General features: G+C 41.2%; 1 protein-coding gene across 1 annotated transcript in view; it reads right to left on the reverse strand.

Annotated features, from left to right (window-relative positions):
- Positions 1 to 25,151, reverse strand: part of AGPAT5 (1-acylglycerol-3-phosphate O-acyltransferase 5) — a 48,762-nt gene that overhangs the window by 18,275 nt on the left and 5,336 nt on the right. Inside the window, exons 2-5 of the mRNA XM_006050679.3 lie at positions 13,644 to 13,713; positions 7,037 to 7,152; positions 3,613 to 3,702; positions 741 to 831 (exon numbers count right to left, since the gene is read on the reverse strand). Coding sequence (XP_006050741.1) covers positions 741 to 831; positions 3,613 to 3,702; positions 7,037 to 7,152; positions 13,644 to 13,713 — 367 coding nt within the window. The remainder of the gene's footprint in view (positions 1 to 740; positions 832 to 3,612; positions 3,703 to 7,036; positions 7,153 to 13,643; positions 13,714 to 25,151) is intronic.

Consider the following 25,151-nt stretch of genomic DNA (forward strand, 5'->3'; position numbering starts at 1 on the left):
GGTGAATTCCAGGAGCTCGTGATGGACAGGGAGGCCTGGCATGCTGTAGTTCATGGGGTCACAAGGAGTCGGACACGACTGAGCGACTGAACTGAACTGAACTTATGGGAACAAGCATACCCCCGGTATCCCCAGGGGACTGCTTCTAAGACCACCCCACCCCCATCCACTCCCTGGATACCAAAATCCCCAGATGCTCAAGCCCCTTATGTAAATATGGCCGAGTGCTTGCATATAACCTATGTACAACTTCCATATGCTTTAAATCAATTCTAGACTACTTATAATAACTGATACAATGCAAATGCTATGTAAATAGTTGCCCGCATGGCAATTTCAAGTTTTGCTTTTTGGAACTTTCTGAAAAAATTTTTAAAAAATATTTTCTGCCTGTCGTTGACTGAATCCATAGATGCAGAATCCACAGATCTGGCAGGCTGACTATATGTTTTTTAAGAGGTGGGCCAATTGATGCTCAGTAACATCAGGCAGCTTGTGCCCATACGGCTAACAAATGTCAGAATCTGGATTCCAGTCTAGGTCTGTCAACCTACAGAACAGAAACTCTGTCCACCACAGAGAAGCCACACTGCAAACAAAGGTTCCATCTAAATAATCATGTCCCTGGAGAGATTCTACCTGAATCTATGGTACCAGAATACATATACAGCAAGCACTTAAATTTACTCTTAGACACATTTAAAAATAATAGTTTCAAATGTAGTTAATTTTTTACTTACCTTCTTGAGCAGCAAATGCTTGACTAGCTGAAATGACTTTTGTTAGTTCTGGATTATATCTTGTTCCCTCTGGAAAAATCACAAGATACATCTGTGAAAACATAAAGAAGATGTGGTTTGTTTTATGTGAGTGTTTTTGTTGTTGCTGTTAACTTACCAATGATAACCCTGTTAATCCTAAGAGTATTTCCCATGGTGGTGGAAAAAAATTCAATTACCTATGACCTTTATTTCAAGCAGAACAACCAAAATGCACAAATTCAATTAAGTCATGACATAGCATAGAATATATTTGAAATGCAGTCCTACATTTATTCAGATGTCAGTCATTAATAATCTAACAACATTTCTAATTACATGCTAATATTCACTAATTTAAAAGCTTGCCAAGAAATGCTGACTCATACAAAGCCTCAATTCATTATTGAAAGAGGTTCCTCCCACTAAGATTCTGCAAAATCACTTTGGAAAAGGTGTAAATTTTAGACATCAGAGTCCCTAAGTACGCCTCATCTAATGGAAACCATATATAAATATATAAATCTCCATAATATAAAAGGTAATAAATATTCATATTTCAAAAGATTCCCATAGCAATGTTTATTCAGAAGATATATTTCTTAGTAATTTTTGGGAAAAAAATCCTACAGTCTCTCAAAAAATGTGCATGCATGCTAAGCTGTGTCTGAGTCTTTGTGACCCCATGGATTATAGCCCTCCAGGCTCCTTTGTCAATGGGATTCTCCAGGCAAGAACACTGGAGTGGGTTGCCATTTCCTACTCCAGGGAGTCTTCTCGACCCAGGGATTGAACTCATGTCTTTTCTGTCTTCTGCACTGGCAAGCAGGTTCTTTACCGCTAGCACCGCCTGGAAAGCTTTCTCAGATACTACTACTGGTGAATAAGAGCTGAATCAATTAATCATTGATTTCAGTGAGGAATATTAAGTCACATGGAAGTTAACTTTATAAATATATTCTACCTTGTCAATTGTGTGATTAACTTTTAGAAACAAAAGAGCCTACTAAAGAGTCTGAGAAATACGTATCTGTTTCACAGCACTTAAAGATTAAACAGTGACGCGACCACCCAGATCCCATGCAAGTGGCCTCGTCCCCGCAGTGACCTGAAGCGATAGCCACTTGTAGTGCTGCCGCATGAGCCTGCAGCCCGTCACTCAGCATCACTGTGCGGCCACCAAAACACTCGACTCTTGCCCCTGAAAAACAGAAATGCTCTCTAGGAGCCCAAAGTGAAAGACTAGGTTATTTGAGGGCTCCCCTCGTAGCTCAACTGGTAAAGAATGCACCTGCAATGCAGGAGACCCTGGTTCAATTCCTGGGTTGAGAAGATTCCCTGGAGAAGGGATAGGCTAACCATTCCAGTATTCTTGGGCTTTCCTGGTGGCTCTTGGTAAAGAATTCGCATGCAATGCAGGAAACCTGGGTTCAATCCCTGGGTTGGGAAGATTCCCTGGAGGAGGGCATGGCAACCCACTCCAGTATTCTTGCCTAAAGAATCCCCAAGGACAGAGGAGCCTGGCAGGTTGCAGTCCATGAGGTTGCAAACAGTCGGATACAACTGAGCGACTAAGCACAGCACACAGTAGGTTCTTTGCACTGACTTTCCTATTGAAAACAATTTAGAAAGCTGGATGTAACATCATCCTAAGAGCATCTAAGAGCTGACAAGATGTAAGATCAAAACTAAAGCAAACACAGAAAAGCAGAAGTAAGCCCAGAGAAGAATTTAAGAGATATAAAAAGTGAGGGAACAAAAATCTAAGGCCACAGATCTTCTGTTAGAAACAGTAAGAGTGAAACAGAAGTGAAGGGAACACCAAAAGGGCCACACTCCTGGGGTAAAAGCAAGCCAGGTAGTCACGCAGGTCTCAGAAGGTCTTGTCTCACTGCATGGCCTGGGTGTTCCAGGTAGCCTCAAGCTCAGAACTAGGCTTGGGTGGGCCCAGGGGAGAGGCGCCTCCAGGGATGGGGCTAAAACAAACGCCAGTGTTCTCTTTCATCTTATGCTCGAGCTGATTTCTGCAAATAATTTTTCCAAATACAATTAAGAGCAAACAAAGATCACCTAGCACACAGGGAAAGGAGGCACCATGAGCCAGAGAGAAGAGAGAGGGAAGTGGAAAGGGAGGGCAGCTGGGGGGAGGAGGAGGGGAGAGGCGATGAGGAAGGAAAAAAGGGGAAAACTTGAACCTGTGAGCTCCGTTTCCGAGCACCAGGACAGACAACCAAGCAAGGCCCCGGGGAAGGAGGCTCAGAGAGGCATGGCTCCCCTGCAGCCCTGTCCTCGGAGGGAGTGGAGGGCCACAGGGGAGCAATGAGCATTCTGCAAGGAGAATGCTGAGGCTTCTTCTGTGGGCAACAAGGTTTCATAAAATAATGTTTACATGCAGCGATTCTTCATTTGCAGATATTCATACTTTTTCTGACTTTTCAAATAACTCAGTAGATACAAGAAATCCAAATTCATACTGACAGAAAACAGTCCTTCTAAAACTCCACCTGAGGCTGAAGAAGAGGAGTCAGAGCAGTTCCTAAGTAGCTCAAGTGTAAGGTTACAAGGGCAGTTCTGCTTCTATTTATAGACTAAAGACACCAAATGTTCTCCTTAGTCCTCTTTAAGGTCAATATCGACAACCACTCGGAAAGGATCAAATCACCTGCAGCCACCTCTCTGACAGCAGAAAATAACTGCTTACCTATATTTAGAAGGTTTTTTGCTTCAAAAACTCTGAATTATTTATTACACATGGGATAATATATTTTCAAAACAATTCTTAAATGCTAATTTAATCCTTAAATTACAAATTGAGAGTTGATAAGAAAAAAAATTAAAATGAGCATAATCTTACTGGAGTTCCTGCGTTGATGTAGCGCTGCAGCTTTTTCCTCATCTGATTTTCATTGAATTTGGCACTTCTTTTAACATAGATTCCGCCATGCTGCCATGTTAAGAAAAAAAAAAACGAGGGGAAAGACATATTTACTACTAAAATGTCCAATGACCAGTCATCAAAAGGGTTAACTTTATTTCCAAAGGATGAAGAATAAAATCACATTTTAGGAATTAAGTTATATTTAATACATTTAAATGTTAGCCTTTAAATAACATTAGCTGAATTTGAATACAATTCAAATAAAACCGGGTGTGGCTTATCATAGGAAACTACACAAACATTTACTTCTGCTGGCAATTAAAAATGCTTTCTTACCTTAAAAACACTTTTTTCTTTTTCCAAATCAAAAATTCAATCAGATGGATCTTAGCTTTCAGTTACTCCACTGACTTTTTATGTTGAAGCCCTAACCCCTAAATGTGACTATATTTGGAAATGGGGTTTTTAGGAAAATAATTAAGGTTAAATGAGGTCATAAGAGTGGGGCCTGATCCAATAGGAATGGTGCCTTGTAAGAAGAGATTAGGACACAAAGTCAAGTAAAGGACAGACACAGGGAAAAGACAGTCATCCGCAAACCAAAGCCTCAAGAGAAACCAACTCTGTTGACACTTTAATCTTGAACTTCCAGCCTCCAGACTGGCAGCAAATAAACCTCTATTGTAGTTTAAGTCATAGTGTGGTATTTTATTATGGGCGCCCAGGCAGGCTAATACAAACACCATCATAAAAATTGTTGTTCAGTCACTCAGTTGTGTCCAGCTCTTTGTGACCCCCATGGACTGTAACCTGTCAGGCTCCTCTGTGCATGGAACTTCTCAGGCAAGAATACTGGTGTGGGTTGCCATTTCCTTCTCCAAAGGATCTTCTCGACCCAGGGATAGAACCCATCTCCTAAACTGACAGGCGGATCCTTTACCGCTGAGCCACCAGGGAGGTCCTCATAAAATTTAAGATAACCTCAATTAAACCTCACATGTGCACTTCACTAAAACTTTGCATCAGGTCGGTCTTTTTTTGTCTTCCTCTATGCTAACTCGAACTCATCTGTAAAATTAACAGACTGGCTGAATTTGATTTTGTCTTAAGAATATGAGTAAAAAGAAATAAAGAGAAGCAAGGAGGGGACAGGATATAGAGGAGGGGAAGGGTGGCCTTAGATTCTGGATGTGGTTCCTTCACACATCGGCTGACTTGCCTGAGTACAGAAAAGAAACTCCAAGTGCTCTAAGAGTGCAGGTACTTACCCAAGTAAGTAAGTAGTAGTTTGGGTACTACTTACCCAAATTGAGAGGACCCATGAGGATAAAATCATTCTTCACAAACTCTTTAGAATTAGAGCCACAGGAAACATATACTGCAATGTGAAACTTCCCAAGCTTTCAATGACATTATGTCTCTTCTTCACACACTATTTCCTACTAATCACTTAATGTGCTTATTAAACTCAATTTTCATTAAAAAAAAAAAAAAATCTGAGTTCTTTCCCAGGTATATGGAAGCTATAGAAGTGAAGACCAGCTATCTTTCCCTTAGGAACTCCCTGATTAGTGATGAAGCAAAATATGTATACGAGTGTAATATAAGAAAATGGATACGTATTATAATAAAGATGGCCAGAATTGAAAGCAGAGTGGAAGAAAGTGTAGAGAGCTCAGGTCAGTCACAGCTGCCACACATATTCTAGTTACACTCACAGGGCTTAAATGAGCAAAAGCTCTCTAGTGCCTTTTTGATTTTTTTTTTTTTTAAACACAACAGTAAGGTTCCCAAAACATCTGCGTTTGTTGGGACAAGGGAGCAGAGAGGATTCTGTTCTGAATTTCCAAGGTAAACTACACCTGTCAATGTTCACAAGCTGGTGGTTTAGAAACGTTTAATTTTCTGAATATCTATATATTAAAACTAAAGAGGGTGACAGAGGATGAAATGGTTGGATGGCATCACTGATTCAATGGACATGAACTTGGCAAACTCTAGGAGATTGTGAGGGACAGGGAAGCCTGGTGTACTGCAGTCCATGGGGCTGCAAAGAGTCAGACATGACTGAGAGACTGAACAACAACAAAACATTTAAAATACAATACCACCACATATAAAATAAATAAAAAACTTAGTCGACCGTTTCCTCACATTTTGCTTGTAAGTAACTATTTTTGAACAGCATTATTTCCGCTTCATACAGACTGTAAAAAACAAGTCCACTTAAAAGAAAATCTTACTTCCTGGCATAAAGTTATGCAACCTACTCCAGTATTCTTGCCTGGAGAATCCCACGGACAGAGGAGCCTGGTAGGCTACAGTCCATGGGGTTGCAGAGTCGGACACAACTGAGTGGTAACACAAAGTGCACTACTTTTTAATTTATTCCCATTTATACATGAACAAAATAGTTTCAAATACTTTTCATCAAAATATATTTGGATTTTATTTTCCTTTAGAAGGAAATAAGAAAAAGAAAGAGGAAATGGACAGTCAAGACTAACCTCCAACACCACAGGAACTCTGATCACGGGACTTGTGGGCAGCATGGACTGTCCAAGGGGTTACCTCCAGATATGTATCTTTTCAGGCCTTAGCATAACTTTAGCCTCTCTTCTTTAATCGAGTATTATTATAAGTCTTATTATCAAGCATGTCTTCCATACAAATTTCATTCTTAATATTTAGAGAATTCCAAGTGTATCTGTATTAGTCACTCAGTCATGTCTGATTCTTTGCCACCCATGGACTGTAGCCCGCCAGGCTCCTCTGTCCATGGGACTCTCCAGGCAAGAAAAACTGGAGTGGGTTTCCAGAGCCTCCTCCAGGGGATCTTCCCGACCCAGGGATCGAACTCGTGTCTCCTGTGTCTCCTGCACTGCAGGCGAATTCTCCACTGCTGAGCCACTGGAGAAGCCCCCAGAAAATTGCATAACCATAATTTATTCAGAAAAGGCATGGAAAAATGCTAGTAATCCCCTTCTGAATATTAAAGAACCTGTTGTATAGTTTCATGACCTGATGAGTATGATGTGATTTTAAAGGGCTTTTATAAAATAACATATACTGAATATTTATTATGTACCTGACATTCATGCTAGGTACTTTACATATATAGCTCGCTATTTTTTTATATCCTACAGATAATTCCTTTTTAATTTATTAAGGGTCCATCACATTTTTTATCTTAAAAAATTTTTATATGATTTTTGTACATTTGCATTTTTTATTTAACAATTTGGGTAATCAGACATATATATATACACACCATCACACCATTAAAAATGCCAAATAAAACCACATTAATTTATAATGAACTGGTAAACCCATTAAAAATAAACCCAAAAAACTTAAACATTCATACATATAGAAAGAAAGAAGCATGGAAAAAAGTTACCTGAGAAAAATAACAGCCATACAGCGGGAGCCACTTGAGCCCATCTTTCAGCACATAGCGCACATGTCCGAGGGCACTCTGCCTGATGGCCAGAATGTCGGCGATGATCCAGTCAACTGCAAAGACAGAACCTGTCAGTCCTAAGTGATCCCCGCCACAGAAACAGAGCCTCTTCACAAGACTGTTGCGAAGATGTGCTTTGAAAATATTACTAGTAGAATTTTTTAATTTCTTTAAATCAATCCCAGACATTTGAAAAATACAAATTCTGTGGATTTTTTCAGGTTTGTTTTTACATTTCTTAAAAGCTTCTTATTCCAGGGATATAATGCAAAAGCCATAAACCATCAAAGTAATACAAATGATGCGGGAACAAAGAATACGATAAGCTTCTCTAATTCTTAAAAGTCTAGAAAACATGAAATGATAGGCAGAGATTGGCTAAATCAAACTGTCACGTTCAAGAAAATATTCCAATACATACTAATATGCTCAACAAAAGGCAAGGACATTTTATCTTTACCAATGACTTTCAGGACACAATCACAGGCTATAACAGAATTCAAAACAAAGATGTCTCAAAGTTTACAACTATGTTGGGAACAACTATGTAAAGAAATCATATTCTTTACATATCAAAGGACATGTAGCCAAGCTGCTAAAAACTCTTGTTATGTAGATATGTTATTACTAAAAGGTCAAAAAAAAAAAAAGAAAGCACCAGTTAAAAAAAAAGAAAACCACCAGTGAGCTGATAACACCAAACCCAAAAAAACTTGTAGGAAGAGATACGCTGTTAATTGATCTTTCCAGCAGAACAAATTCTGAACAGAGGAACTAGCCCTTCCTTCCCAAAGCAAAGAAACAGGGACCAGCAAAGGGTACAGAAGATGCCAAACAGAGGAGATGGTTTAAAGAGATTACGAGAAAATGAAATGAAGTTAAGACAGCAAACAGTAGAGTCTTGAAGACCAGAGAAATCTGATTTGAAAATAAATGGCTGCAAACTACTCTATTTCTTCATAAGAGTAAAAATGATAAAAATGAAATGTGAGGGAGACTGTTCTAGTACCTACAGATGAGTTGGATGATAGGCATACTTGAAAAAGCATCGATAAGAATCTATGAAAGGTTGGAGAAGGAAATGGCAACCCACTCCAGTGTTCTTGCCTGGAGAATCCCAGGGACAGGGGAGCCTGGTGGGCTGCCGTCTATGGGGTTGCACAGAGTCGGACACGACTGAAGCGACTTAGCAGCAGCAGCAGCAGCAGCAGTAAGAGGGTCCAGAGAGATCCTCTGCCCCTTCTGCCAAGTGAGGACATAGTGAAAAGTTGGCATTTAAGATCCAGGAAGTGGACTTCAGGAGACACCAAATCTGCTGGTGCCTTGATCTTAGATAAACCTGCTTATAGGACTGTGAAAAATAAATGTTTGCTGTTTATAAAATAAAACATTTTTTCTTAACTTTATTCACTGAGTAGGTATTTTCTGTACACTGAATGTGTGGCCCTCACTAGGCCAGATGCTTCCTATTCTTTTGCTTCTTACTTCATTTACCTCTTGTCTTACCTCCCAATCCACCTTATACTTTAGCAAAACTGAAATACTCATTGTCATGTGCCAGAGCTGGGTCAGATAACAGATAGGCTAACTCCTAGGTCAGTGATATTTCCTCTACCTCAAAATAACGATATTCATGTTTAAGTCATGATACCATATTCATGTTTAAGTCCATTCAATCTAGATATCTATGTACATTCTAATAAATGACCAAGACAAAAACTCAAAAAAAAAAAAAGAATCTATGAAAGGATTCAGTCACAGGATTACAGGTGTATTCAGGCTCAGGTGAATGAGAACAAAAGGAACGGATTCTTGGAGGAACATGTTTTTGTCGGGCAGGAAGGTACACATGGGCCATGAGGGGTGGCCTAGCCAAAAAAGATGCAAGCTGATCGCTAAAGCCCACCCCAGACACAACCAAGAGAGCTCACAGAGAGACCGTTCCAACTCCTGCACATGCGCCCTGGGCACACAGGGATACAAACTAACCACAGGGGCTTCCTCAGGTAACCTTAGAAAGCTAGGGGCATTAAGGGCTCACAAGTATTTTATACATAAATACATCCAGTGTTTTTGCCTGGAGAATCCCAGGGACGGGGGAGCCTAGTGGGCTGTCATCTATGGGGTCGCACAGAGTCGGACACGACTGAAGCGATTTAGCAGCAGAAAATACATCTGATTGTAACAGACTGAATTATGTAAAGACATGCACAACAGAGCCTGTTGTTATGTAACTTGCAACTGTCAACCGGCCTTGAGTGTATGCCCATTTGCATTCCCTTTCTTGATGGGTGGCAGGAAAGCCCTATTTTGCACAGGATACAACCAATAGGAGGAGATGCGAAGTATAAAAAGGGGGAAGCCAAGAGGGATCCTTATGATCAAGTTTCAACCAAAAAGGAGTTTTCCCGAGGAGTGCAGGAGGATGAGCTCTTAGCTGTGTGGACTCCTTTACGCACTGCACCACGCTGGACAGAATATGCCACAGAAGATTTAGCCGATTCAAACGTTAAAAATTATTCTTCTGGAAAAATGTTTTCTCAATTAGTATAAATCTTCCTTTTTTAAATCATTCATCATTTAACTCTTTCTTGATGCTTTCAGAGGTACAACTAAAACATCTCTAATTTCTGTCACAGCTCCCTTTAGAGAGAAGCAAAGACGTCCCCTACAGTAAACGAACGATCCCCAGCGTCTGTGTCTGTCAGACAGCAACACCTACTCTACTGAACATCAATTATCACTTTTCTCCAAAGTGTGTACCTTCCCTTAGAAGTCGTCTCCTTACCCCCCTCCCCTCTAATTCAAATCAATTAAACAGGCACTGATAAACACATTTCTTCCTAACCATGTCGTAGAAACTAAATAATCAAGTTTGTTAAAACTAGACCTAATGTAAAAGTAGAGACTCAGAATAAATGGAGAACTCAGTGTATTGTTTCCAGGCTACAGAATACTGTGGAACAAATTTTGGTACAGGCTAAAAACAAGATTTGGTATCTTTTCCATTTTTTTAAATTTGGAGGAATTTGAAAATGCATTTTTATATTAAACACACATGGCTATACTATGGCCTGGACACACCTTCCAATAACTCGAAGGAGAAAGTTTCAAGTTTACAAAATGTTATGTTTGTAATGAACTTTCCTGGGCTATGCCCTTACACTTTTGAAATATTTAGTGAAAAATTTTAAGAACTAACATAAGTAGTCAAAGGGCTTCCCTGATAGCTCAGTTGGTAAAGAATCGTCTGCAATGCAGGAGACCCTGGGTCAGGAAGATCCCCTGGAGAAGGGAAAGGCTACCCACTCCAGTATTCTGGACTGGAGAATTCCATGGACTATACATACCACGCAGTCGCAAAGAGTCAGACACGACTGTGTGACTTTCATTTAAGTAGTCATGTGTTTACACAAGCTTGGTGCCTCCAATTTTTTCAACTCAATTATCTTTTTTTAAATTCTTAAAAATTCTCAACTAGGTTTCAGATAGAAGACAGCAGACTACAGCTGAGTTACTGATGGCTGGGATATTACCTTAATAACTATTCACATTTTGTGTTCTGGCATGAATAAGAAATGCAGCTGTGTAAGAATTCTTCCATGGTGATCCAGCTCAAGCAGTGCCTCAGTTTATATTATTAACTTGGAAGAGAGGAGGGAAGGGCAGAGGAGAGGCAGCAAGAGAGGCGAGGTGCTTCTCAACTGTGCTACTATGGAACAAGAGTTTCCAATTCTTGAGGGCACAGTGTTGGCTGAAAGGGGCCCTGCACGTGAAGTACTCGCCTATCATGGATGCAACGTGACCTAGGGATTAGCCGTCATCAACACCATCATGCCTACTCTTGGCTGCCCTTGAGCCAGGCTCTCTGCGAGATTAGAGCCAAGTTATGGCAACTGCCTAAAAGCCCTGACCAGTAGACATGACTCACACCTGACCAAAAAGGCTCAGAAAGGCTAAGTCATTGGCCCCAGACACACAGCATGCTGTAGAACAGCATATGAACTGGGCTCTGACTCCACAGCCCAGGCCTTTCAATCAAAGTCTACTCACCATTCACGCTGTTAGTTAAGGAAAATGTCACCCAGATCAAGGAAAGGGAATGTTTCATAAGATTAAAAAGGTCCAGAGTGTTCAAAGCAGAGAGTTAAGGAAGGCGGAGGGAAAGGAACAGTGGCCACCGCAGTCCTGCTGACTCTGGAGAAAAGTCAGTCAACAGAGACAGAGAATACAGAGATGGCAAGGGCTCACCGCAAGTGAAACCAAGGGAGCAGAGGGACAGATTGAGACGCCAGCTCAGCGCCCAGCCCGGCCAAGAAAAGCCTCCTGCACTCCAGCAGGCCTTGGAGAGCATGAGCTGTGAAGTCGGAGCTCAACAGCAGTCTTTGAAATGTTCTTTCTGCTTCTGACATTTTCAGTTTACTCGATGGTGGTTTTCAGGGTCTCAAAAGGGTTTCATAAAGGGCACCCAGACATAGCAGGCCCAGGGCCCACATCCCCAGATAAACAAGGGGCCTGCAGAACCTCAGATCATAGGCAGAATTTTACGTGCCCATATTCTAACTGAAGCCTGCAATTCTAAAGTAATTTAAAATCTCTGTCTAGTTATGTTCTTAAGCTACAGGTTTTTTATTTATGGTCATACCACCGGTTTATAGGATCTTAGCTCTCCAACCAAGGCTTGAACTCCAGCTCTAGCTGTGAAAAGCACAGCGTCGCAACCATGGGACTGTCGGGAGATTCCCTGGATTTTTTAAAGGACTCAAAAAGCAACCCTCCCAACTCCTAACGGATGACTGGAGCGGGGCCTGCATCCAGGTCAGGAGAGGGCATGGATGGCCCAGGTTCTCGCCATGAGGCGCGCAGCTTTCCCCGTCAGCTGGCGCTGACTGCCGCCCTCACACTTCTCGAAATACCCTTCCAGTCCCCAAAGTCCGCACTCGGGAGTGAGGGACATAAAGGCCAGCGCATGGGGAGCACACCGAGGACAGCAGCGGCCTCGGGAAATGTTCAGAGTCCTCACTCTACAGGTTTGAGCTGGGCCCACGGCTCTGTCCCTACAACACTCTTTCCACTGAAGCCTGGAAAAAGGCAAGTTGGCAGGGAACCTAAGGAATTTTAAGAGAGGCCTTTTAAATAGAAAGCTAGCTCTAAGTGAAATTAACCAGGGGTTCAATATAAAGAAAAATGGGCTAAATGAGCCACTCCCTGTCCTAGAACCAGAAATCCTTTTTATCTGGATGTTGGAACCTTGGTAAAGATTGGCCATCAGTAGCAGGACCGGAATAGCAAGACTGTGTCACTAATAAAAAGCTCGATACGACTGGAGAAAGCGTGAAGGCTGCTTTATAGACCAGAGTTAGAAACAGACTCTGACCACAGGGCTGGTTGCTTTCCTAAAGTCAAATGTAATTAAGTCAAATAGTCTTAGCAGTTAGGGTAATAAAATTAAGGAAATACAAATACATCAAATTCCTATTCACTTTGTAACATCAACTTTTGACCTAGAAAACTGAGTGTAACTATTAATAAGCTAAGTTGAGAAAGAGGCATCTCTTTCATAACCTTTCCAAAGGTACAGGTAGTGATAAAAGGAACTGTGAAGAAACACAGCTGACAGGGTGAAGAGAAAGGACAGCCACGGGCATCAGTGATTTCCCAGTCAGGTGTTAATCATTCATTGGTCTGTTTTTAGTCTTGAACTTCCGCTTACTACATTTTTAAAAGTAATAAAAATGGAATTTAGGAAGTGTGCATCAAGAGCAGTTACAGCTTTTAAAAAATAATGAAGTTGGATGTCTTTCTGACTGAAGTATTTGGAGAACTAAAAAGTACCTGAATTTCTTGGTTTGGATACTGTAGCATAGTTATATAAGATGCCACCTTTGGGAGAAACTTGGTGACAGAGTCATGGGAGTCTATGTACTATTTTTGCAAATCCTTATAAATCTACAATTATTTCAATATAAAAAGCTTTTTAATTTTTTTTTTTTTAAAGCACCTTGACCTAATTTAAAGTACACACTGCTATATTGGAGACCAGAGTCTTCTGTGATTCTTCTGATAGAAAAGGAAGCTATAATTAAACCAAAACATCTGAAGAAGCAAAAGGAACTGCAGACATCAGAAAATAATACTGTGTTTAGGAATAAATACAAATTGGTACAACCTTTCTGTAGCCTAACAATAAAAAATCTAAAATGTTCATACATTATGATCCACAAATTTCACTTCCAAAAACAAAACTTAAAAAGGGAGACTACATGAGTCTTTAAAGAGATAGTCAAAGAAAGAGAAAAAAGGAAAGAAAATACCTTATATACACCCAGCAGAGGGACAAGGAAAATTCATAGCTTTCACAGTCCTATTTTTCCAAAACAGTAAAATTACAAAAATACAAGGTCACATATAATATCTGCATTGAAAATCCAAGTTTTAACAGCAACAAAAAATCCATTTAATTTTTTAAAATCAGAATATTACTTTGAATTACTTCTCTACTGTGTGTGGAGAGACCCAAGTTTCATGCAAATGAAATACAAACCTGTGCTTTGATGATTTGCTAAATATATTATATTTTCTTTATTTTTTGGCAAATCTCCATATAGTAATATCTAAAAGATAAAATAAAGAGAAACATTATTTTGATATTTTAAAACATGTAGTACTGTAACATACAAAATATGACAATGTCAAAACATTGACAAAAACATGATGTCATGAATATGCCATCCATGATTAACAACTATTAGACTTCTCTTATGAGCCTTAGAGACCATCAACAACAGCATATGACTAGAAAGAAGTTGAGCACAGGGCGGGTTAATGGTCATTAAGAGAAACAATGATCAGTCATCCTCCAGAATTTTTACTGATTTCTCACAATATCTGAAACCCTGTTCATAAGGTATATCGTCCTTCAAAGAGCCTACGGGGGAGACACAGGTGTGCACACAGCAACTGTGATGAAACATAATGCAAATATTATGAAAATACAGTCTATTTTAAAGAACTGTCAACCGCAGAGCTGCAGTAGCATTTGTTAGATGCGATAACAGTATGGGAGATGTAAGGGACGGTCAGAAGGGGAACGAAGAGATGGAGTGGCAGCGTCTGGGGCCAGCACAGGTGTGCCTGGCAGGGTCTGGGTCAAACCGGGGCCGCACACAGTCAGGGAGCTGGCGCAGGAGGACCGGAGGGACAGCTGAGCCAGAACGCAGTGTCTGCTGAAAGCCAAGCTAAAGACGAAAACTTTACCCAGGAAGTAATGGGGAAACCTGGATCCTGATTGGGACTCATAATATTATGACTCCATACAGAGCTCCCCAGATGGAGTTCAAGTGGTCCCTAGGAAGGGGGGCTGCAGGAGGGGAGGGGGTACACAGTAGGCTGCAAGTCCAGCACTCATGTTTCACGTCTTTAACTGGGGGTGGGTACACAGGTGCTCCTTACAGGAGTCTTTCTGTAGTTTTGCATGTCTGAAATACTTCATAATCAATCATTTAAAGAAACTGGCAGTATATCTTTAAAGGCTTCAAAGGAAATGACTCCTAACAGTGTAATTTTTTTATTCAGGGCATTTCTGTTTCCATTATCTTGTCATCATGGATTATTCAAGATTATGAATTAGCTACAGATCTATCTTTTTCCTGATGCTGGGGAAGACTGAGGTCAAAAGCAGAAGGGGGTAGCAGAAGATGAGATGGTTAGATAGCATCAGTCACCCAATGGACAAATGAATTTGGGCAAACTCCGGGAGAACTCAGAGGACAGGGGAGCCTGGTGTGCTGCAGTCCACGGGAGAGTAGTGGGCTCTCTTTGCAGTCCACAAAGAGTCAGACACGACTTACAACAACATGTCTGAACAACTATCTTTTTAGATAGTCACAGAGATTGTCTTTTGAATACAACACTACTCATTAATATCTTAACAACAAAACAAACAAAGGACTCTATCTCTGTAGATAAATGTAACTAGATGATGAAGTTCTGGAGGCCAGAGACTCAGAATGAGATTTCCATTATCTTCCTCAGAAAACTATACAGTGCTATGTGGGTCAGTCAGTCAGTTCAGTCACTCAGTCGTGTCCGACTCTTTGCGACCCCATGAATCACAGCACGCCAGGCCTCCCTGTCCATCACCAACTCCCAGAGTTTACTCGAACTCATGTCCATTAAGTCAGTGATGCCATCCAGCCATCTCATCCTCTGTTGTCCCCTTCTCCTCCTGCCTTCAGTCTATGTAGGTAATATGTGTTTAAATATTTGCTCGGTAATCTTTTAATATAAATTGAGCCTCACTGCCCCCACCCCCACCATCCGAGCCCTCTAGGTCATCCCAGAGCACCAAGCTGCTTGCTCAATAATTTTTTATTAATAAAGTTTATCAACACCGAAACAAAAAACCAAGATCAATGACTTGATCCATGCAAGGTTAAAAAGTGGAGTCCTAGTCTGTGAGCGATTCACCCTCTCAGCAATGAGGCAGAGTTGCTCTGGGACCTCTAGGCAGGACTCACTGGTTTCAAAGCACTGCAACAGAGAACTCTGGCTTGACTTCCTTGGATGGGATACTGACAACGACAGGCTGCGGTCTAATTGATTCAATATGAAAACCACTCTTTGGAGACCTGCCTGCCCTCAGGCTGAAGGCAGTACTTGAGCCACCCAGGGGGACTCTCCTTCCCTTTCACTTCATTAAGAGACTATAGCCTTTGAAGGCAGCTGACAAGTTATTAAAAGGATTTCTTTTTTTTTAGTTTGATTGTGGTAGTCATTTCACAATGCATACCTATACCAAAACATCATAATAACATGAATAGGTAAAAGTTTTATGTGTCAAAAATAACCTTAAAAATTTAAATACTGGGTATTCACAGGATGATAGTTATCAATCATATAGAAAACATAGCACTGCAAACTTTATTTCCTATAAAACTAAATATATTCCATTTTAAAACAAAACAAGCATGGTGAGGGTGAAAAGAAAACCACAAACATAAGCACAGTCATCTAATCTCATGACAATCTCCAGCAGGGAAAACGGCCACTACGCGCAGCGGCAGCAGAGTGGCGTCTGGCCATCATCTGGTCCAGGACCACAGCCTCGCACGGCAGCAGGCCGAGCACAGACCAACCACGCTGCCTTGCTCAGGGACCCGTGATGGGTCAACAGGACCACTTAAGAAGATCCCACACCTTCAGTACTTGGGCTTAGTCCACATACTATATACCACACTGGCCTTAAAACATCAGTTTCCTACTTTTGTTTATAGACACAACCATTAACCAAAAGAAATAGAGGAAAGAAATAGAGAAATAGAGGAAACAAATAGAGGAAAACAACAGAATGGGAAAGACTAGAGATCTCTTCAAGAAAATCAGAGATACCAAAGGAAGATTTCATGCAAAAATAGGCTCGATAAAGGACAGAAATGGTATGGACCTAACAGAAGCAGAAGAGATGGCAAGAATACACAGAAGAACTGTACAAAAAAGATCTTCACAACCCAGATAATCACGATGGTGTGATCACTGACCTAGAGCCAGACATCCTGGAATGTGAAGTCAAGTGGGCCTTAGAAAGCATTACTACGAACAAAGCTAGTGGAGGTGATGGCATTCCAGTTGAGCTATTCCAAATCCTGAAAGATGATGCTGTGAAAGTGCTGCACTCAATATGCCAGCACATTTGGAAAACTCAGCAGTGGCCACAGGACTGGAAAAGGTCAGTTTTCATTCCAATCCCAAAGAAAGGCAATGCCAAAGAATGCTCAAACTACCACACAATTGCACTCATCTCACATGCTAGTAAAGTAATGCTCAAAATTCTCCAAGCCAGGCTTCAGCAATATGTGAACTGTGAACTTCCTGATGTTCAAGCTGGTTTTGGAAAAGGCAGAGGAACCAGAGATCAAATTGTCAACATCCGCTGGATCATGGAAAAAGCATGAGAGTTCCAGAAAAACATCTATTTCTGCTTTATTGACTACGCCAAAGCCTTTGACTGTGTGGATCACAATAAACTGTGGAAAATTCTCAAAGAGATGGGAATACCAGACCACCTGACCTGCCTCTTGAGAAATTTGTATGTAGGTCAGGAAGCAACAGTTAGAACTGGACATGGAACAACAGACTGCTTCCAAATAGGAAAAGGAGTACGTCAAGGCTGTATATTGTCACCCTGTTTATTTAACTTCTATGCAGAGTACATCATGAGAAACGCTGGACTGGAAGAAACACAAGCTGGAATCAAGATTGCCGGGAGAAATATCAATAATCTCAGATCTGCAGATGATACCAGCCTTATGGCAGAAAGTGAAGAGGAACTCAAAAGCCTCTTGATGAAAGTGAAAGTGGAGAGTGAAAAAGTTGGCTTAAAGCTCAACATTCAGAAAACGAAGATCATGGCATCTGGTCCCATCACGTCATGGGAAATAGATGGGGAAACAGCGTCAGACTTTATTTTTCTGGGCTCCAAAATCACTGCAGATGGTGACTGCAGCCATGAAATTAAAAGACGCTTACTCCTTGGAAGAAAAGTTATGGCCAATCTAGATAGCATATTCAAAAGCAGAGACATTACTTTGCCAACAAAGGTTCGTCTAGTCAAGGCTATGGTTTTTCCTGTGGTCATGGATGGATGTGAGAGTTGGACTGTGAAGAAGGCTGAGCGCCGAAGAATTGATGCTTTTGAAGTGTGGTGTTGGAGAAGACTCTTGAGAGTCCCTTGGACTGCAAGGAGATCCAACCAGTCCATTCTGAAGATCAGCCCTGGGATTTCTTTGGAAGGAATGATGCTAAAGCTGAAACTCCAGTCCTTTGGCCACCTCATGCGAAGAGTTGACTCATTGGAAAAGACTCTGATGGTGGGAGGGATTGGGGGCAAGAGGAGAAGGGGAGGATGAGATGGCTGGATGGCATCACTGACTCGATGGACGTGAGGCTGGGTGAACTCCGGGAGTTGGTGATGGACAGCGAGGCCTGGAGTGCTGCGATTCACGGGGTCGCTAAAAGTTGGACACGACTGAGCGACTCATCTGATCTGATTAACCAAAAAGCTTTGCAGGAAAGCCACCTCTGCTTTCCCTGAGGCTCACTAATTCCCCCCATCCTTAAATAGCTTCCAAACAACTGATATTTTCAAAATGTAGTTTGTTAAAGTTCAACAGGCCCAGTGTTGAAAAACAGATCTTCAGTGGTATCTAGAAAAAGTAAGATAAGTAACGAATTCTGGTGGGCAAAACAGATGGGCAAAATGTGAAATGAACAAAATCTTAATTCATAGCCACTAAAAGGAAAATAAATGCATAGTTCATACTTTTAAAGATTCTTCTTCAATATGCATCTCACTGAAATAAAAGCTATTTCCAATTGAGATGCAAAAGAAGATGGTAAGCCTCTGACATAAGTTAGGATCTCAAAGTTGGTATTTAGATTCATTGCCTTTAAGTTTTTTTTTTTTTTTTTTTAATTTTTCACTATAACTTGTTTGGAATTTGACAGAAATGAAAGTTACAAAGAACTGCCCTTAATATTTGAAAATTTAAAAGGTCTAAAAGCAAAATAAGTGAAATGATGAACTGCAAACCTTACTGCAATAGATGCCAATTACTAAGTACTTCAAGTAAATATTGATTAGCCAAAGAAAGGAATACATGATTGTAAACTTTATGTACCACATATATGTATGTGTACCAAAGGCTCTTGAAGAGTCCCTTTGATTGCAAGGAGATCAAACCAGTCAATCCTAAAGGAAATCAACATTGAATATTCATTACAAAGACTGATGCTGAAGCTCCAATTCTTTGGCCACCTGGAGTGATGGGAGCTGACATTTGAAAACACCCTGATGCTGGGAAAGATTGAAGGCAAGAAGAGAAGTGGGCAGCAGAGGATGAGATGGATAGACAGCATCACCAACTCAATGAACATGAATCTGAGCAAACTCTGGGAGATAGTGAAGGACAGGGAAGCCTGGTATGCTGCAGCCCATGGGGGTCACAGAGAGTCAGACACAACTTAGCGACTAAAACAACAAAAAGCGTTTCCCAAATTAAAAAAATTCATAATTAACTTACAAAATACCCATACATATACATTGTTAAATGACTCTGCTGCTAAGTTGCTTCAGTCGTGTCCGACTCTGTGCGACCCCATAGACGGCAGCCTACTAGGCTCCCCCTTCCCTGGGATTCTCCAGGCAAGAACACTGGAGTGGGTTGCCATTTCCTTCTCCAATGCATGAAAGTGAAAAGTGAAAGTGAAGTTGCTCAGTCGTGTCCGACTCCTAGTGACCCCATGGACTGCAGCCCACCAGGCTCCTCCATCCATGGGATTTTCCAGGCAAGAGTACTGGAGTGGGGTGCCATCGCCTTACCTAAAAGCCACCTGAGCTCTCTCATTGCAGTCATCTTAGATCAGCTTTTTCACACCATTTATTCATCTCCTCATGGAAGCCCTCCTGCCTTCTAATAAGCTGGACCCCGAGATTCATCACTCCCCCTTTTGCATCACAGTAAACCCTGTCTCCTTGTGTACCCCTATTTCTATCTCACATCACATTCCCCTTGAGGCCCACAAGCTCCTCAGGGGCAGGGACCTCATCCCTGTTCAGAGCCTCATCCCTCTGCCCAGAGCCCAGCACCCAGATGCTTTTCAACAGATGTTCACTGAATCAATATGCTGCACCTGTATTTCTCACAAGCGGATAAAGCTACGCCTCACTTTCAACAGTAAAGAGTTGGGGTATAAACAAATACTTTAAATGCACCAGTGACTTCTTTAAGGCATCATTCTGTGAGTCTTCTAGTATGTGTATTTCAAATTACAATCACTTCACTGGCAGGTAATTTGTTCCTTCACACAAGGCATGTGAAAAACGTGGCTTTTTTGGTTCTTCCTAAGTTTCTGAGTAATTTTAGGTTCATCGCAATTGTTCAATTTGGGGTTCATCCATTTTTTAAAAACTCATGTAAAATCCCTCTGGAGAAAAATAACAATGTTCTCTTTTAATTTTATTAACTTAACAGACAATAAAAATGCTCTTTGATTACCTTCATCGTGACTGAAACACACTGGTTACAGCCCTGCCCCAGTCAAACAAGCTCGTTTAGGCTGCACAAAGAAAGCTTTCAGCAGCCCTCAGCTTGGGTGTGACACTGTGCTCACCGGGATCTCACCTTAACCTTTCTTTTTGTTTGTTCTCATAATCTGTAAACTACTTGAAGACTCCCTCTTTTGTATCCTGAAAAGGGATGGCAGAACGGAATTGAAAGTGATCACATATCTCACACAGTGGAATATCCACCCAACAATGCCTTGGGGACATAAAACACAGCATATTTTCTCATCAAAAACCAAAAGTCTTCATTTATCTCAATATTAAAAAGCAGAGACACTACTTTACCAACAAAGGTCCATCTAGTCAAAGCTATGGTTTTTCCAGTAGTCATGTATGGATGTGAGAGTTGGACTATAAAGAAAGCTGAGTGCCGAAGAATTGATGCTTTTGAACTGTGGTGTTGGAGAAGACTCTTGAGAGTTCCTTGGACTGCAAGGAGATCCAACCAGTCCATCCTAAAGGAGATCAGTCCTGGGTGTTCATTGGAAGGACTGATGCTGAAGCTGAAGCTCCAATACCTTGGCTACCTGATGGGAAGAACTGACTCACTGGAAAAGACCCTGATGCTGGGAAGGATTGAAGGCAAGAGGAGAAGAGGGCAACAGAGGATGAGATGGTTGGATGGCATCACCGACTCAGTGGACATGAGTTTGAGCAAGCTTCGGGAGTTGGCGATGGACAGGGAGGCCTGGTGTGCTGCAGTGCATGGGGTTGCAAAGAGCTGGACACAACTGAGCGACTGAACTGATCACAGTAATATCTATTTTCTTTCAGCATGCAAACTGAAATATGAATTTTGTAAAAAACTTCCTTCACTGTCCTTCAATATACATGATGCTGTAGAAAGGGCTCAGAATATCCACCCCAAAATATGCCACTTTGACATGAGGATTATTTTGAGCTGAAGGCAACTGAGAAACAGCACACACAGCTGTCCTCCCCCTAAACTTCCCTTTGTAAGTTCAGTTCAGTCACTCAGTCGTGTCCGACTCTTTGCGACCCCATGAATTGCAGCACGCCAGGCCTCCCTGTCCATCACCAACTCCCGGAGTTCACTCAGACTCACGTCCATTGAGTGGGTGATGTCCCTTTGTAAAGGTGACATTAAACTCCACTCATCAATGAGTCAGCAAACTTACTAAACACTCTTATCCATTTCCCAGGGACCATTCCACCATTTACCAGCCCCAAGAACCCAACACACCTCCCCTCTATCTAGCTGTGTCTCCAGTTTATTGTCCTTTGTTATTAATAAAATGATATATACATCCCTGGACTGAAGAATTCCATGGACAGAGAAGGCTGCAGGCTACAGTCCATGGGGTCACAAATAGTTGGACTCGGTGCCTAACACATACACACCCCTGGGCTGAGTCTAACCACCTCTTTTGGTTTTCACTTCTTTTCTGTGATGTTCCAATAAAAACACTCTTATTTAACGTTTAAGATACTAAAAATTTTTTTAAATACTGACATCAATGGAATTTGTATGCCTTTTCTTCTGTTCTGACTTCTATTGATTTAATTTGCGGGCCCAGCTACAGAACATTTTGCCTCCTCTATGCTCCAATACAATCATCATTAACACACAGGCAGAAATGTTCAATTCAAATGAAGACGTAGATATGAATCCTAGTTCATCACATTACCAACTTTATGAACTTCAGCACAAGTACCTAACCTCTCCATGTCCTTTTTTTTTTGGTAACCTGTAAAATGAATGTAATACTCCCCACAGGTTGTGGTGAAATAATTGAGACCATGTAAACTACTTCACCAGAGAAGGTGATGGCACCCCACTCCAGTACTCTTGCCTGAAAAATCCCATGGACGGAGGAGCCTGGTAGGCTGCAGTCCATGGGGTCGCGGAGGGTCGGACACAACTGAGCAACTTCACTTTCACTTTTCACTTTCATGCACTGGAGAAGGAAATGGCAACCCACTCCAGTGTTCTTGCCTGGAGAATCCCAGGGATGGGGGAGCCTGGTGGGCTGCCGTTTATGGGGTCACACAGAGTCGGACATGACTGAAGCGACTTAGCAGCAGCAGCAGCAAACTACCTCACATGATTCCTAGTAATAATCCCCCCAAAACGTTAACTGTTGCTATTAGTAGTAGTGTTAGTCGCTCAGTCCTGTCTGAATCTGAGACCCCATGCACTGTAGCTCTCCAGGCTCCTCTGTCCATGGCGAGAATACTGGAGTGGGTTGCCATTCCCTTCTCCAGGGGATTTTCCAGACCCAGGGATCAAACCTGGGTCTCCTGCATTGCAAGCAGATTCTTTACCATCTGAGCCACAGAGGAAGCTCATGTTATTATTATTATCCAATATGGTGAAACTGTTCACTCAAAACTGTGTTAAATAATGAATGGATAAGAGAAATAGATATCTAGTTTATCTTCCTTAAAAAAAAAAAAGGTCTGATTATGTAGAAATGCAGCTATAATTTCAGCATAAATAAGTTTGCATATGTAATTCACACTGTGATTGTTTATAATTATTTAAAGTGAATTTTTAAATATATTTCTATGTCAATGAGATATATTATTTCAGATCACATACAAGATTTCTACTGTAATATACACGAAATGATGGTCTTTTTCTGCCCAGTTTGAAACATTTCCCTGAACAGGAAAAGTATGATGCCCTTCTGAAACAAGGTTAAAATATAAACATAGTCATTTGTCTAATAATCAGTATAAAAATAATTATTATGCAACATTTAAGTAGAACCTTACAAATCACAAAGCTCTCGTCATACAATATATTCGTCATATGTATCACTTGATAGTGTCTTCATTTACAGATTTTGTTTTTCCTGAGTATCTGTGATGGATCTGTCATTGAGCTAAACAGCTTCACATATTATCTCAGTCTTCAAAATAATAGGAAAATAAGTATTCCATTTAAGAATGAGAATATTGAGTTGAAAAGTTGGTTTACTCAAGCTAACAGAGAATGGCAAAGAACTAGGAATCTCACCCAACATCCAAAAATCTTTTGAATATAACAAATTACCTGGAAAAATTCCAAATAAAAATTGTCAAATGAGAAGGAGTCCCATGTATTAGAAGCTTATGTAATTTTTTTTTTCATTTTGAACATTAAACACAAGGAGGTAAGAAAGCCTTGAGTAAAAATTCAAAAACTGACATAAAATGTTTTCCTGCTGCTGCTGCTAAGTTGCTTCAGTCGTGTCCGATTTTGTGCGACCCCAGAGACGGCAGCCCACAGTCTCCCCCGTCCCTGAGATTCTCCAGGCAAGAACACTGGAGTGGGTTGCCATTTCCTTCTCCAATACATGAAAGTGAAAAGTGAAAGTGAAGTCACTCAGTCGTGCCCGACTCTTCGCGATCCCATGGACTGCAGCCTACCAGGCTCCTCCGTCCATGGGATTTTCCAGGCAAAAGTACTGGAGTGGAGTGCCACTGCTTTCTCCAAAATGTTTTCCTACAGAAACACAAATTAAGAACGGGAGCAAAGCAACACGTACACACATGAGGAGTTGGCTTCACCACACAGCATCTTACACAGATGAATCACCTTCCCCCAGCAAAGTAACCACTTGTATTCAGTTATACTCCAGTGTTTCCTCTACTCTTTGTTCATTTTGTCATTTTATAACATCCCATTATACATTCAGTTAAAAAAAAAAAACTGACTTCTTTCTAACTGCTAAATTGTATGCTGGGAGCAGAGGCTATTTTATCAATGGAAACATTGGTGCCTCGCATGTGGTTAGCATGGGGCGTGACTAGGGATCTCGTCAAGAAAATCAGAGATACCAAAGGAAGATTTCATGCAAAGATGGGCTCGATAAAGGACAGAAATGGTATGGACCTAAAAGAAACAGAAGAGATTAAGAAGAGATGGCAAGAATACACAGAAGAACTGTACAAAAAAGATCTTCACGACCCAGATAATCACGATGGTGTGATCACTGACCTAGAGCCAGACATCCTGGAATGTGAAGTCAAGTGGGCCTTATAAAGCATCACTATGAACAAAGCTAGTGGAGGTGGTGGAATTCCAGTCGAGCTATTCCAAATCCTGAAAGATGATGCTGTGAAAGTGCTGCACTCAATATGCCAGCACATTTGGAAAACTCAGCAGTGGCCACAGGACTGGACAAGGTCAGTTTTCATTCCAATCCCAAAGAAAGGCAATGCCAAAGAATGCTCAAACTACCACATAATTGCACTCATCTTACACGCTAGTAAAGTAATGCTCAAAATTCTCCAAGCTAGGCTTCAGCAATATGAAGCCTGAACTTCAACCATGAACTTCCTGATGTTCAAGCTGGTTTTAGAAAAGGCAGAGGAACCAGAGATCAAATTGTCAACATCCGCTGGATCATGGAAAAAGCAAGAGAGTTCCAGAAAAGCATCTATTTCTGCTTTATTGACTATGCCAAAGCCTTTGACTGTGTGGATCACAATAAACTGTGGAAAATTCTGAAAGAGATGGGAATATCAGACCACCTGACCTGCCTCTTGAGAAATCTGTATGCAGGTCAGGAAGCAACAGTTAGAACTGGACATGGAACAACAGACTGCTTCCAAATAGGAAAAGGAGTACGTCAAGGCTGTATATTGTCACCCTGCTTATTTAACTTCTATGCAGAGTACATCATGAGAAACACTGGACTGGAAGAAACACAAGCTGGAATCAAGATTGCTGGGAGAAATATCAATAACCTCAGATATGCAGATGACACCACCCTTATGGCAGAAAGTGAAGAGGAACTCAAAAGCCTCTTGATGAAAGTGAAAGTGGAGAGTGAAAAAGTTGGCTTAAAGCTCAACATTCAGAAAACGAAGATCATGGCATCCGGTCCCATCACTTCATGGGAAATAGATGGGGAAACAGTGGAAACAGTGTCAGACTTTACTTTTCTGGGCTCCAAAATCACTGCAGATGGTGACTGC

This window comes from Bubalus bubalis, chromosome 1 (assembly GCF_019923935.1).
Source record: "Bubalus bubalis isolate 160015118507 breed Murrah chromosome 1, NDDB_SH_1, whole genome shotgun sequence".
NCBI classification, from domain to species: domain Eukaryota; kingdom Metazoa; phylum Chordata; class Mammalia; order Artiodactyla; family Bovidae; genus Bubalus; species Bubalus bubalis.